Below are 16,788 nucleotides of genomic sequence, written 5' to 3'. Positions count from 1 at the left end.
AAAACTATCACCAACGCCGGACCAATTTTGTTTCGTGCTAAACGGAAATCTGTTTAAGGTTAGTGTACATAACGCTGTTTTCTGTTTAAATATTTCAAAGTGAATATTTTATGTAATGTACTATAAGGTCAGCATAACGACAATATAATGTTACACCTAAAAATAAAACTGAAAGAGATAAAACAATTTTAAATTCTAGACTTAACCCGAAAATGGTCTAATTTATTGAAAGTTATTCATTTACAATAATTAATGTTTTAATGTTGTTGGTAAGTTTTAATTTCATCAGAATTATTAATTTTTAATTCAAATAATTTTAATCAAATATGATTTTGTTAATGACATAAAAATGCTTATTAATAACTTACATACTAAATTATTTTTAACTAAATAGTATATATTTTTTATACTTAAACCTTTATGGAATTAGAATTTTAGATACTATGTATTAAGTATTTGATAAACGTACATACAACATTTATATTAAAAATTAAAAAAAAAAAAATTAAAATTAAATGTTCAGTTCTTGTTGTTGACATAGCTTTTAGTAATTTATTTCAATTGAAATAGTGTAATATTATACTCATATTTAAAATTACGAACATGAAATCATATTAAAATTAAATTTAACTAATAGAAATAAAGTTATTCTATTATTCGTGTTTGTATTGAGATAATTTGATAATTTAACTTCTGAATTCAAATAGTTTTTAAAGTAAGTAGGTACATCTGTTATATAATAGAAATACAGTACACGGGTTAAACTATTACGTATATTTCAAGTCGTCTTTATAAATGTAACTAGTTCAGTAAAGTTCCCATGACTCAATTATTATACAAACTATATAATACAAGTTTAACAACATTATAAAATAAAACTTATAAAAAAAATATATGTATTATATGTTTAAAACTTCAAACGAATGTTACGGATTCAGGGTTACTAAATGTATAAATTAAAAAAAAACCTAGGAACTCGCACTGCTGTATAGTTGATTTTTAGTGTATCTTGTCAATGATTAGATCAAAATACATCACATTTATTTCATTATTTATATCAAAACATTTTGTCTATATGACTAAGAATGTATTTTTGATATTTTAAACAATTTGTAATTGCTGTATAAAAGAATTTTATAAAATGTTCCAATTTTTTAGATATTAAAATTGAAAGTTTAAATAATTTGAAAATGTTTTTTCAATCATTTTTTAACTTTAATATAACACGTTAAAGAATTTAAAAATTATTCAGTTTATTTAATAAATTAAAAATGTAATAATACATTTAAAAAACAATATGTACTGCATTTATCGAATAGAAAAATTATACAAAAAATACTTATAAATAATACTACCTAATTTTTATTTAATATATATAACTTAATAAAATACTATATTCTATATAAGCTATTAATTATTACCATTTTATTAGTATTAAGTGGTAAAAACATGAAAGCCAACTTTATCTGTTTATAAATTGCGTGTTTGTGTATGTACATAATATGTTGTATCATGTTTATCAATTTCAATAATAATTGTTTGTTATACAACAATATATAACAATACATTGAAAAAAAAACAGTTAAAAAATTAAATTTTCAATAATATATTTGTATTAAAATTAGAAAGTGTTTTCTTTTTATTTCAAAAGTTAAAATATGATGATTTTTCTAATGTAAGTCTATAAAAAATATAAATTAAAAGTTTGTTGACTTTTTAAAATTACAAAATATAGTTTCACGACATTTGTAATAAATAATAGGTGAGTAAAAATTCTTATTTTCAAATATTATTAAAGATAAAATTTACAATCAGTTTATATATAACCAATATAATAAGTAAATATGATAATATTTTAACTCGTATATGTGATAACGTAAATTAAGAAATCCACTGAAACTTCAAAATTATCAACTTATACAATAAAATATAAAAATTCCTTTATATTATATTTGTTTAGTTTTCATGATGTATTAAACTAAATTAATATCATTGTTTATAGTGTAAAATTTAAGCAATAAGTAATAAATATTTTCTAAGGTTTAACAAAGTAAAAGAATATCATTAAAATTTAAGTTAACACGTATTTTACTGCGAAAAATAATATTATAGATTAATATTAATAGAAATGTTATTGATTTTGTAGTTATAATAAATTAGACTACGAATAATATTTAATTTATTTTACTTAACTTTAGTTCTTATAATTTGAGTTACAAAAGAACTAATAATTTATAGACTTACAGTATAATATAATATAGTATATAAACATTAATTATCTTTCGATTAACTCATGCAGGGCACTTACTTGTTTTAGATTCTAAACTAAGTGATGGTATCAAAAAAACCACATGACATTGTAACATCAATATATTCATCATCCATCGCATTATTTATATTATATATTTTTCCGTCCATCTCTTTCATTAAATTTGGAGAAGTAAAATACTTCATTTTTAAACTTTGATGGTGGTTTATGTTATGAAATTGGATATAGTGAGTAGATACTTCGTCGAGTTAAAAGTAAAAATCTACAGTACTTTACAAAATAATTAGAAAAAACTGAGTACTGGAACAACGAAAAACCTTGATGGAACTGAGGATGATGGTATATTGAAATCGGATACCAGTATTGTGGTAATATAACCGGAATACCGAAAAAGACTGTCAAAAGCGTCAACCCATGTAATATATGGTATCAGGTACCGGCATTACGGTATACCGTTCAAGCGGTATTTGAACAATAACTGGTTGTGTACCGATATCATACAGTACACCAAAAGACCGTCATCCTTATTAATAATAATATGTACCTATTATTAAAATGAAGACAAGACATGATTTGAGAAAATTTCAAAAATCTAGAACTATTATAATTTCTAATTACAGCGAAATTACAAAAATCAATTTAACAAATTTTAAATGTAACTGAAATTATAAAAAAAAAATGAGTTGGTATCTATGGTTAGCTAACAGCTAAAAGTAAGTACAGTGCATGGAAAAGATAATTAATTAACAATATTGACGCGTTATAACCCGAACTTTGTGACTTGTGTACATCGAACTCTTGAATTTTCTGCGTTTTTATTACGGAAAAATAATAGTCTTATATCTCATAATATACGATGTACACATTATACTAATTATATTATAATTTATAGTGCTAATATGTGTACAATAATATGACTCAGGTAATATTTTTTTAATCACGATACGAATACATGGAATGGAAAGTAACAGTTGGAGAGAATAATTAGAATCGTCCATACATACTTATGGAAGACGCGCGAACGGCGTACAATTTTACTTTTTCTCGTTTCAAGACTTACATATAAACCGTTATGACCGGCCGTGACAAACACTTGGGTATAGAGCTTTTCCATCCATGGCGTTGTGTTGTGCCATCCGTGTCGCGTTTACAAATTTTTTTTTTGTTCTTGTGAACCGAGTGCGTCAAGTGTAAGTTATTCGACCGATCTGTGTAAGTTTTTCCTTCGAACCGTAACCGATCCATACCACGCCGCCGTGTATGTAAGTTTTTCAAGTGTTATTCTGAACTCGTCGTGTTAAATACATAACACTAACACAATATAGTGTTTCCGTCACAGGATAATCGAAACCACAACATGTCATCCGTTATGCTGTCCGGTGCATCAGGTAAAATATTTTACTATCTACTAATTAATATTATTATTATTATATTCTACGCATGATTAGCATTACCAACCATACCTATACATAATAAGTATATACGTATATAATAATATTACGAAATAGGTCAAATTAATTTAAGTTTAAACGCTATTGCAATGTCGGTTGATTAATTAGGTAATTATTTTAATATTACCTACGTATAGCTATAATAATAAACAGAATTATACAAAGTTAATTCTATTTTGTCACTCCATGATATTATAATGTGTATTCATAACGCCACAATCAGTAGCAAATCCAACGGATTTTTAAAAAATATTTATACACGTACTGTTGCTATATCAGTAATATATTACCTATATTTAATATGAAGGACTTGTATTGTGTGAAATTCTATTGCCGGAAAACATGTCTATAGACTATAGCTTATAAAAATATTTCAATATTAATTACGTAAAAAAAACACAGTTCAAGATGCGGGGTGGGGTATCGCCCTATCGCTCTTCTCGTATATATCCGCTATTGGTCACGATCGATGCGTTCATGAGACTTATAATAGAATATATTTAAAATGTTTACGCGTCGCAATATTAGCTATCTCAAAGTTATAGGTTGATTGCATATTATAATATTTTGTAATATATGCGGTGTCTTGCAAGAGATTACATTATTTATAAACATTGCCACATTTAGGGCTCTATAAGATACGACTTTTAATAAAATTCTATAATATTTATATAAAATCGTATATTATATGAAGTTTACTGTAAGTATTTATTTGTCAAATTCGTGAATTATTCTACAAATTTTGAGTCACGCATTCGCAATATTAAGGTTACTTTAGGCAGTGTTTAATTAAAATTACCCAATAGGGACGTATATTAAGTCTAGTTTAAGTCGTTAAAACTACAAGAAACCACAAACCACCTCTAAACTTTTAGAGCTCTAAATCCTAATAGCTATAGGTACATATAATTTACTATAGGTGTGGTTTAGTCCTAAGCCCCTAAACGTCCCGAAATACATATTTTTAATCACGCTTGGAATTTAACAAATGAATTTATAATTCATGACATATGGAATGCGATTTTTATTAACCTTTGTATACTATTGTTTGAGCTTAGAAATAGTTTGTGCTTAACTGTCATAGAGTGGCAAAATAACCGTGCGACTGTGCAAGGTAGGTATTATATATAGGTACCTAACCATTTATATATAATGCGTTTATATAGGTAAGTACATAATAATATTATATATAGTATTATTATAACTGTAGTGCGTGATTTGCGAATGTAGTGTGTGCAGCTCGATTGTCGATTACCTTTTGCCTTTTTACGAAAGTGTGTAAAAAGTTTGTTTGGATATTTTGGTTTCTCTAAAACATAAAGAATTCGACGGTATCCAAGCAGCGGATAGATGGCGATGGCGACGCGACGCGCGGCTGTACACGTCGCACGGAGCGGCGGCCGCGGTCAGCTGTTGGCGCGTACGCGGCGTGCGTTTCACGTGATCCCCCCCGGCGCGCCGCCACCGCGGTCCGCTCGGCTTTGTTCGACCGCCGTCGGTGGTTCGCTGGCATACAACGGCCGCGGTACACGTCAATAACCCGTTGGCCACAGTCGCAAACACAGTCCTGGTATCGACGTACCGTCGCTGCCTGCCGCCGCCGCCGCTGCAGCCGTCGCGCTACATATTGTTGTTGTTGTTGTTATTATTGTCATTACCATCGTCGTCGTTGTTATTATTGTCGTGGTCGCCGCCACCGACGCTGTTGTCATTCGAGTGTCGTGCGTCTGATTTTTCGTGTAAAAAGTTTATTTTTTTCTCCTCCGACTATCGAAGTGTTGTGCGTACTACATCACCGGCCGCATTCTACCCTCGCGCGACCGTTCAGTGGCCCGCGTCTTCGTGGAGTTCGCTTGTGTGTTCGTTTGTGTGCGTGTGTGTGTTTGTGTGTATGTACATGTGTTCACGTGCGTCCGCGATCTAGTGCTCGTCATTTCGTCCCCGGGGGACACTGGAAGAATATAACAACAAAAGTTCCCGTCCGGTTTCGATTTGGTCCGCGAAATATTGATTCACGTCATAATAATAATTATATTGCCTGTAATAGATATACACAAATTTCAGTACCCGCGCTATATCACAATTTGATTACCAATATAGCTGAATATTATAACCAAATTAATTAATAATACCTACCACAGGTCAGATAAAAATATATCTTCGACGAGTGTGACCGCCGCCTGTACCGCCGCAATATACCTGCCTACGCAAATCCAGGACGATTAAAGTTCTCGATAAAATCTATCGTCACGATAAATTTGTTCTACATAGATATATATAGGTAGAGACGCGTATATTCTATAGAGGGAGGCATAATATTATAAAATTACATTTGACCGATCGTCGTGTAGTGTGCGTGGGCGTAGGTTCGCGTGTGTTGATTGCAAACTTACCACGGTCGTGTGTTAATCGTCCAGCCATCGAATATGAGCATCGCTGCTTTATTACAAGCCGCCGAGTACCTGGAAAGGCGCGAAAGAGGTAAGTTTACCGCGTCGCCACCGTACCCCCCGCCACCGTTTGCCGACACCGCAGTCGCGACCGACGGACCCGTTGCCGCCACCGCCGCCGCCGTCACCGACCGCGTAAACACCGTCGTATTTTTTGCAGAAGCGGAACACGGATATGCTTCGCCGATGCCGATCACGATCGATCTCAAAGGGTCTTCGAAGAGGCCAAAGACGAAGAAGTCGCAGGGAAGTCGGTGAGTAGTCGCTTTTTTGTGTTTCCGCCGTGCCTTTCAAAACGTGGGTTGAAAATCCCCGGGCTTTTCGAACAGTGTATTGTTTTAATGCTAAAAGAAAAATGTGTACGTAAACGTTATTTAAGAAAATACAAAGGAAATATATATGTCAGCCAGCATATTACACGCGGAGGTTAGGTATAGGATATTGCCGTGCGCAGTGGCAAAACGGGTAGAAAAAGTCGTGACGTGACCTTTTAAATGTCAAGGTTAATAGAGCCCGCGTGCTCGCCTGGGTGACAACGCCACCGATTCCGCCCCTCTTCCCCTGCTGACAATACAACCGCTGATGGACGGCTCTTGTAGAGTACGTAACTTAGGCTTGTGGTCTACTGCTGCAGTTATAATTATCGTTGATGAAAACTTCACTAGTCACACGTGCACGGTTTGTGTACGTTATATATATATACCTACTCGGGTACCTACTACCTACTGAACATTTCATTATTTTGTAATAATATATTGATTTGGAGTGGATCAAAATAACTTCAATTTGTTGTGGATTTTTGTTTGTCTTCGTTTTTATAGCAAGTAAGCAACTGGAGTTGTAAAAAGTCTTGATAAGTTTTATGTATAGTTAACAACATGGTATATACAACATGCATATTTTTATTACTCGACCTAACATTATATTTTTAATTGTATAAAGAGTGTAATAGTAACTAGAATAGGTCATTTCTTGAATACTTTGGTACTTATATAGTTAGAGAGAATACTGTGATAAACTAATAAACCGTATGAAGAATACACGCAATCCTAAAAAAAAATTACTCTTTTAATGCTTTAATTATATCGTTTTCTGTCATTTAATCCAGTGATCAACCTATTCCACCAAGCTACTGTATATTTACCTATATTGATTTGGACGTTCCAATTCAATGACGTATACGAATAAACGAGTAATTTAATAGTTGTATTTGCGTATGTCTGTGTAAATCGTTTTTATAAAAATAATATTTATATATTGTTGTCGTATTACATTATTTTTGTTAAAATGAGTTATTATTAAATCATAATATTTAAATATTATGATGATAACAGATATCTTACTGTCAAAAATTAATATCGTTCATTATAGGGCTATACAATAATAATAGCACACTAATAGTAGACATGTATCTAGTTAGGTTATGTGAAATACGACCATCAAATAATTTTTTTTATATTTTAGTCAATAATATCATAGTTTTTTTACTGTATTCTAACATTAAAATGCTTATAATCAAAATAAAAACAATTGATAAATTAATATAATTTTTATGTTTATTTTAAATACAATATATAATCTGTAAATATCAGATAATATAGGCTAATTACTTATAACGCACTAAAAATATTTTTATTAAATTAATTTCCATTTTTGAAATTTAAATATTTTAGATTATTTTCTGGGTCTTAAATGTATATCATTTTTAACTTAGCTTCTTTTTTAAAAATTGCACATAATTTGTATAATTAATTAGCTAGGCATTTTAAATTATTATTCATTTATAAATTTAAAATGTTAACAAATAATACTTTATTAGTATATGTGACATTAATAATTGTATTTGTTCAAAAAAAAAAAAATATATATATATATTTTGTCTTAAATTATGAAATTTAAAGTATATATTTTTTATTTATGTGATTGTGCCTATTTAGTTTTTACAGATTTATTATCATCAAATGAGGAAAAGAATTATCACCAAATGTAAACTTTTTACTCTAAGTTTTTAGTCCATTAACTTAATTTCTCTGTTTAATTATTTTAATGGTTGAAACTAATTTTAATTTTCTTTCTTCGTTTAAGGAGAAGAGGATATTTTTAAAAAAAAAATACCAAATATAATAATATGACACTATCACATTTTCTTTTAAAACTGATGTTTGCGTTTTTTCTACTTGCTCTACCATCTCATTTTGCTAAACTTTTCTTCGTAATTATGAAGATCTACTACTTTTATCTTCTCCCTCCTTGCCCCAGAGCATCTCTGTAGTTGCTAACTTACACGAGACAAAGGCTTCCGGGGAGGAAATTGCTATCACATGTACGTGCACTCTATGGTGTTTACACTTTGCCGATACGACTGAGGGGGTGTGTTCACTGGTTTTTAAAACCCCTTGTGACGCAGGATAAAATATTTTATCAGTTTTTTTCTTACATATAATAATATGTATGTATAATGATAATATGATGACATCTGATAATGTATTCGTAAAAGATTTTTTTTCAAGTATATTAGAGGTATATATTCGGTAGTGGGTATTTTTATTTTTAATTACAATTGGAAAAAAAAGTTTTTATTGAAATAATTGAAGTTTTTTCAAGAAACTTTTTCTTTATTTTGATATTATACTGCAGTGATGTATAAGACAGTTGATTCTTTTGTTCTATTCTGGGTTTTACTTTTAAATAAATGACAGTAGGTTACTAATTTATGTATTTTGTGAAATAAACATCTAAACAAAATATTGACTTGGATTCGATATGTATTTTATAAATCTATAAAAAAAATATGATAAAATACTTTATTGTCCTTGACCTCTTTATCAGTTCCAACTGTTAGCGGCTGATTGTTGTGTTCGGGGTTTGTCAGCATGAAAACCCTACCATCACCTAAAACCCTTAATCGTGAATTAAGATAGAATAATTCAGTATAGGTGTAGAATATATTTACGTATACTACAGTAGCATCAATAATCGGTAAAAACTCGTTCTTATAAAACAGTCGATAATATATTTTGCTCTAAGTTTGGAATAAGCGATTTATTTTCTAAGTTATTTTGATTTACTTATTACTCGATTAAGACTATATATGTAGGTAATTAGGTATTTGCATTTACTGGATATTTTTTAAATAAAAATTTTTCTATTAAAGATTTTATGTTTTTATTATTGCGGAAGAACATTAAAAAGTTGTTATTAAAATTATATATTTTCAATATTCACAAATCCTAATAGGTACGTACAATATTATCGTAAAATACATTTTATTGTTAATTTATAATCTAATATTTACCTACTTATATTATAGATATCAGAAAATGATCAGGAAGAAATTTACCTAAGATTTTACACTTTTTAGAAATAGTTTCTAATTATACATTTTAATAAATAATAATAATAGGCTATTATAGAAAATTCACTGTAATATTTTCACAATTTTTTTGTAAGAATCCAAACATTTAAAACAACGATTTTCAAAGAATAATTATTTATTTAATATGATAATATGTTACTATAAAAACATTATTGCTTGGAGCATTGCTATTGGTTCAAAAATATGTTATTGATCTTTTAAAAAAAATTTGGATTTATTGGTTACTAGTTTTAGTTATCAAAAACTATATAAAAAATAAAAAACAATGCAATTTAAAATTAGCTCAAAACCAGTTTTAATTAATTTTATTTTACATTTAATTGTAATTTTAGTAATGAGAAAAAATAATAATCTTAATAAAAAGCGTTTTGATTGATTATTTATTTTAGTATTTTTTAATAACATTATACCTATATATATTTTTTAATACTACTGGTTTTGTTGCTAATAAATATAAACATTGAACATCCATAGGAGTTCTTTGAATTTGATATATGATTAATAAACTATATAGAACTAGATATAAGGTTTACCGGCTACTGTTAATATTTATTCGAACACGATGATTTATTATCGCAAAGATTATTATTGTTTCATTGTTTATTGTTCATTGATCATCTTGTAATCTGTATATTAAATTATTTATTATATTATTGTAGTGTACACAATATAATAGATTATTTAAACATTTTAAACTGTTACAAAAGATTTTATCAATTTTTTTTTAATCCCAATATTTTTGTAGGTATTTTTATACTTGATTAACTCTGTAAATGTTACCTATGTAACATATATTATTTTTGCATGTATTACATTTTTAAATAACTATATATATGTGGCCCAGTTATTGAGCTTGTCATATTGAGGTTTTGGCTTAAAGCCAAACAATGATGTTTTTACAAAAATTATTTTATAAAAAATAAAAGGAAATGTTATGTACATTTCGATGTACTTGTATTACATTTATTAATTTATTTATCGTTTGTTTTTGTTACAGAACAACTCATAATGAACTGGAGAAAAACAGGTAAGACATTTGTATTTTCACTATCCTCGATAAATAATAAACAAAATATGATACAATGAATTTAAACTATATCTGAAGTCGGTCATAAGCCATATACTATTTATTGCTCATTTCAAGAGGCAAAGGGCCAAATACTCTCGGTTGTTATGAACATACTATCTTCTTTTTCTGTCCACCTATCTCTTTCTGTTTTTCTATATCATCATTGTTATTTTTGGCTTTAACTACCTCGCGTTTATAATTATATGACACATTATCAAAAAACGATTCGAATGAGCGGGAAATATATTGAATTAGCTTAGCTTAGATATGTATTACCTTTGTAAGTATTTTGTAAATTATAAATTACCTATAATTTTCACATTGGTATTTATATTGGAATTGTTACAGTTGACTGCAGGTTCTTATTTTTAAGTTATGAATAGTTATAAAAGTATGTAAAGATATTTTTAAACTATAATAATATATTCACTATATAAGGTAGTATAATACATATATTATAATATTATCTATTAAAAGTATATGATGGTTGGTTTCTAATAGTTTCATAAAACGTTCGATATTATTTAAAATGAGTGTTACGGTCAATTACGTGTATTATTTATGTATATGTAGGTAGAATGTATGTAAGTACTATATTAGATTATTTATTCTATTATAAATAAACTAGAAATAGGCAACTCTTAAAAACAAACATTAAATTATAAATGACTGTTAGTTAAGTACATTAAAATCTTCTAATCTCTGATAGGAAGCTAACAAATAACGTACGTTTATAGTTACGTGGAAAAAATTGAAGGAAACGACTTTCGCTAAAACTATTATATACTGCCATGAAAAAAGTAGAGGTAAAATCAAACGGGGTCATTGGTCTTCAAATATGATGAACCCCGTGGTGATTATAAAAGTATTGAGATTTTTGTATTGTTCGATCAACCTTCCATAAATAATAAGTAATATCAGTATTTGTTGTACTACTTTTATTGGAGATACTAAATTTGGTGCGATTTTTTTTTATTGGTGGTTTATTAAAAAACAAATATTCTAATGTTTTTTGGGAAAATCTGTACCTATATATAAAACAGTAAGCTGACTGACTGATTTATCAACGCACAGCTTAAACCATTGGACGGATCGGGCTGAAATTTGGCATATAAATAGCTATTGTGACGTAAGAATCCGCTAAGAAAGGATTTTTGAAAATGTAATCACTAAGGATGTTAAAAAAGGTAAAAGGTACTCAAAAGTTGTATCAATTGAAAACAAAATTTTTTATTCCGATTTTTTTAAAATTAAGTATACATACTCTATAATACAAATAAACATTGTCCATAAACTTTATTTTGTGAAATTCACCCCCTAAAGGTGGTTAAAAGAATTGAAAAGTGTAAAAATAGAAAAAAAAACCACTTAGCACAAACCTCTGAAGCTATGAGTATCAAATTTGGTCAGTAGTTTTGTTTCATGACGTAGACATCCACTAAGAAAGGATGTCTAAAATTAAAATTAATTAAGTAAATTAAGAATACTTCCTGAAGTTCGATTTTAATGTATGTATATATTCGTTGTTATCTGGACTATGTTCGTTAGGAAACACTTTCAATTACAAATTTGATTTGTCTACAATTCTAGGACATAGAAAAAACGTCAAGGAATTCATAAATACTTTCAAAAACATTTATTTTAAACCTTCACAGCTAAAACTTATCGCAAACAAAACTACGGCCAAAAGCTACAATAAAATAATGTATTCAAAAATAAATGCCAACTATGCCCATAAATACCCCCACATTTTCATATGTTTTGGTAAATTTAGTACTAAGTGTAGTGTATTGTACATTTGATTTCATAAAATGTTCATCATACAAATTTGGAATAGAAGAAACAAATTTATTGAGGCAGAACTCAGCATAATTTATTTGTTCATTATTAGTTTTGTATTGTAATAAGGTATAATTCCTATGATGAGGTAATGCCAATTATTTATTAAAAAAACAAATATTCTAATGTTTTTTTGAAAAAAATATAAAATAAATGATAACTAATTTATGATTAAAAAGGTTTTACAGATAATTAATGTGAAAAATTTGTATCATAGTATATGTAACATATATTATAAGTGTAAAATTAATTTTAACGTGAATTGATGTGTTCTACTCTTGTATATTACTTAATAAAATATATAATTAATGTATGAGTGTATGACAACTAGTTACAAATTACTATATTAGTAAGTACTGAAATAGAAAAGATCTTTTGATACAGAATTTCGTTTTCTATACAAATATGTTATACTTAATATTACATTTGTTGATAAATATAAATACGTACTTGGGTTAACTATATTTATAAAACACCTAAACATAATTATAAGTTAAGTTACATATAACTATGATAGCAGATAAATAAGATTCATTAATTTTATCGATTTAAGTTATATTGTTTGTGCTACTCATTTAATTCAATTTGTTAATAAAAAAATATACTTATTCTTAAAAATACATAGACTTTTATGAGGAACGTTTGATATTTTTTTCTACTCAATACAAATTTATTGGTTTCTAATTTTCGTATTATATAAATTCCCGAGCCTTTAATTTATTTTTATTTTTTTTTATAAGTTTTAAATTTAAATTTTTAATTATTTGGATAAGTACCAGAAATAAAAATCACTTGGTTTATTAGTCACTGTACCGGTATTCTTATATTTTTGGCAAATTGAAAGTGATTATAAATAAATTAATGTTCATAAATTAAAATTGTTATATTTATTTTAGTATTATCATTGATTATAAATACTAATATTTATAAATTTATAATCAATGATATTATATAGGTATATATGTATAGTATTTTTTACACATTAGCAATAAAATATCGAAATAGGTATATATAATTTAATTATTATTATAAATAACAACCAATAATATTAAATATTATATGATTGATGGTTTTATTATACCTATTTCTTAATTTCTAGTTATCACGTAATTAAAACGCTAATGTACGGTTATTAAATTATCGTATAACTGCAATATTAAATTTGCCTGTATAATATTTTATAAATAAAAAAAAAATTAGTTATACCATTTATTTATTTCATAAACTGTTTTTGAAGTTTGTTTAGGTAGTTATAATATCTAGTTGTAATTTTAAAATAAACGTCTATTTTCCACATAAATATAATAATTTAGATACTAAAATGAAATTTTCATTATTTGATACACTGTTACATAAAATTAATTAGTTTAAGCAAATATATTTGTTCTTACTATAATTTTTTATTAGACTACAAGTGAATAGTTTTTGTTAAATAAAAATCTGATTACAAAAATATTACAAAGAATATAAGATATCCGGGCGTGGTCGTGGAGCTTTTTAAATGGGTGTGCAAACATTAGGCGAAGCATTTATACTTTATAGAGATTCGCTTTTTGGTGGTTGTAAATTTTGAAAATTCGTTCGAAAACTACCATCTATTCTTGTTGACGGTTTTAATTTTATAGCATCCATAAAATGACCAGGTATTATACATTTTTATAACCCCGATCGAATGGTTGTGCACAGTAATTATGATGGTAGAGCCCACGCGGGAAAAGAGGATTGTCCAGATAACATTTTTATTGTCAGAGGAATCGATTTTTCTTCTTTTTTCTGCACAACACTGCAAGTTTATCGTGCAAAAAGCTTGGCCAAACTAACACTCTTCAAAAATAAAAAATAAAATGAACCTATAGGGAGTGGTTTTGTTGATGGTTTTGTAAAACGTTTTAGATGCATGTGTGTTATTGGTAGATACTCATGTTGTACGATTTAGATGACAGAAATAATTGATTTTTAAATTTTAATTTCCGTCATTGATTTTGACGGAGATATAATGTGATTGTAATATTGTATTCATTTATGATTGACGAATATTATAATTTAGTTGGGAAATTCTGTATACATAGATTGTTTAGCTTTTTGAGTTTATTTAAAATAAAAAACGGATTCTCTGATTTATGTTTCATCGTGATAAAATATAAATTATGTCATATTGTGTATTGAGATCAAGACAATCTAGATAAATTGTATTATCAGTCATCAAAACATGATCATATATTACCTATATCTCAGTGTATTAATATATGGATATTATTGATTTGTTGTAAAATTCAATTTTATGTAACTTATGACCTGTTATTAAAGTTAACGCTTTTGACTATAACGGGCAGTCACGAAATTTTTTTTTTTAATTAAAATAACTATTACGAGGTTATTTTTTTCCCATTATTTTAGAAAAATGTCAAATTCAAAATATATATTATAATTATATAACACTGTTCTGGTCTGTTTATATATAGTACCATGTCAGGTCATAATTTCAAATCAATATAATAAACTGAAAGATTATACATATTCTGTTAATTATAATAATTATAAACTGTCTATCGACAAAAAACTTCATAAGCTTATACCTTTATAATATACAATATAAGTAATAAGTATAATACGGAAAAATATAAATATACTGATAATATACTATAATATAATAATATACTGTTTTTATTGTATTTAGTGAATAATAATTCATCTTATTATGTTAAATTTTTTCTTTATATACGTATCTTTTAGTTAAATTAAAAAAAAAATAGATTTTTAGACTTAATAAAATAGATTTTCCGTCTCGGTAGACTAGAATTTCGGTTATTTTAAACATTATTTTCTATCATTCATCATAACATTTGTTATACCTATACTCTATAATATATACTATATTATGTTATAAAATATAATAATATATATTATATTTTATTAATTTTTGTAATCGTACTTGTAAATCATCCTTATACGTAAACTATTATATTACCGTAGGACCTACGAAATAGTTTAATCTGACTAGCTGCATACTTTTTAAATTACTTTTAGTATATTATTTTGGAGAAATATGTTTATCAAACAACTAGTAATAGGTTCAATAATTAACAAACAACCAAAAACTTAGTTAAAAACTTACAAGTTTATTATACGTGCGCATGAATGCGTAATAAATGTATCAAATCTGAAAAATACCGTTAAACCTTTTTGGAATTAGTAAATTCGGGCATCTTGCAGAATGTATGATATACTTATGCTGTTTACTTTAGTCTATTTATGTGCACCACTTTAATGCCCTAACGGCTATCATATTCAAATAAAATGTATTCATAGTACGGGTGAAGTAAAAGTAATAATGAGTTTTTTATAAATTATTAAAATTGTATTTACATCAACCATTCAGCAAGCATAATCCCAAAGATATAAAAACAATAAAATAAAATAGAAACGTCGATTAAGAAAAGCATATACTTATACACTGGACGCCGTAATATAGGTTTACCACTAAAATTAATTACTCACAAAAACATGACGTTTTATATGCATATATTTTAATATATGCATACAATTTAAAACTACGTTGTACACTTCACATGTTACAGTTATAATAACAGCTCGTTGGGATTTAGCGTTCCCCTTCCTAAGCTCAAACCTTGACCTTCCTCAAGCGAACATACGTGGTGTATATTGATCGCAGCTACGTATGATGCGTTTTTTAATCAGTTCCGTGCACGTTGATAAAAAAAAATATCATTTCATAGATAACACGACCTACATAATATAATGTAGATGCATTAGTATTATATTGTATATTATATTCCTCTTTTTATTATCGTTTGTATGATATGCAGTTTTGGCCTTGTGGTCATCCAATTGTATTCAAACGCACAATGCGCGCGCATTTGCGGCAAACGGGTCAGCAGTGCTCCACGGCGAATAATAATAAAAAACAAGCGGTCGACTGGGCAGCAGGCTGCTACTGTGTTGGCGCGTGCCTTGGCCCTGGCGGCCGGTCGTGTCATAAATCGTCGGCAACGCACGTTTGGCACTCATCCACCTAGATCGTGAATTATGATTCTTATTTTCTGTGTGATTTTTCTTTTTTCTTTACGGCTACTTACTCGTATATAGTTCAAACGAGGTATTTTGTTTTTGTCTGCCTATATCCGCCTATATTGAATATATTTTTAATAGAATAATTTTATTATTTTATAATTATAGGCACGAGGCAAATGATTCAATTTGGTATTTATATATTTCTAACGCAAATTTGTATGTTAAACATTTCTGAAAACAACTATTACATATTTTTTAATCTTTCATACAAGTAACAACTTACATATGATCATAGATCAACA

General features: G+C 27.7%; 1 protein-coding gene across 2 annotated transcripts in view; it reads left to right on the top strand.

Moving 5' to 3' along the window:
- Positions 1-5,250: 5,250 nt before the first annotated feature.
- LOC132919278 (max dimerization protein 1-like) overlaps positions 5,251-16,788 on the top strand; it is a 178,098-nt gene continuing 166,560 nt past the window's right edge. Inside the window, exons 1-3 of one of the 2 annotated variants that reach the window (XM_060980709.1) lie at positions 5,251-6,201; positions 6,331-6,424; positions 10,544-10,573. In XM_060980709.1, coding sequence (XP_060836692.1) covers positions 6,147-6,201; positions 6,331-6,424; positions 10,544-10,573 — 179 coding nt within the window. In that variant the 5' untranslated portion in view covers positions 5,251-6,146. Of the gene's footprint in view, positions 6,425-10,543; positions 10,574-16,788 lie in introns of both variants that reach the window. The other variant, XM_060980708.1, reaches the window with a different exon arrangement.

Source organism: Rhopalosiphum padi, chromosome 2, assembly GCF_020882245.1.
Source record: "Rhopalosiphum padi isolate XX-2018 chromosome 2, ASM2088224v1, whole genome shotgun sequence".
Taxonomy (NCBI): domain Eukaryota; kingdom Metazoa; phylum Arthropoda; class Insecta; order Hemiptera; family Aphididae; genus Rhopalosiphum; species Rhopalosiphum padi.
Note: the sequence above shows the minus strand (reverse complement) of the source record. Positions and strands in the feature narration are given on the sequence as shown.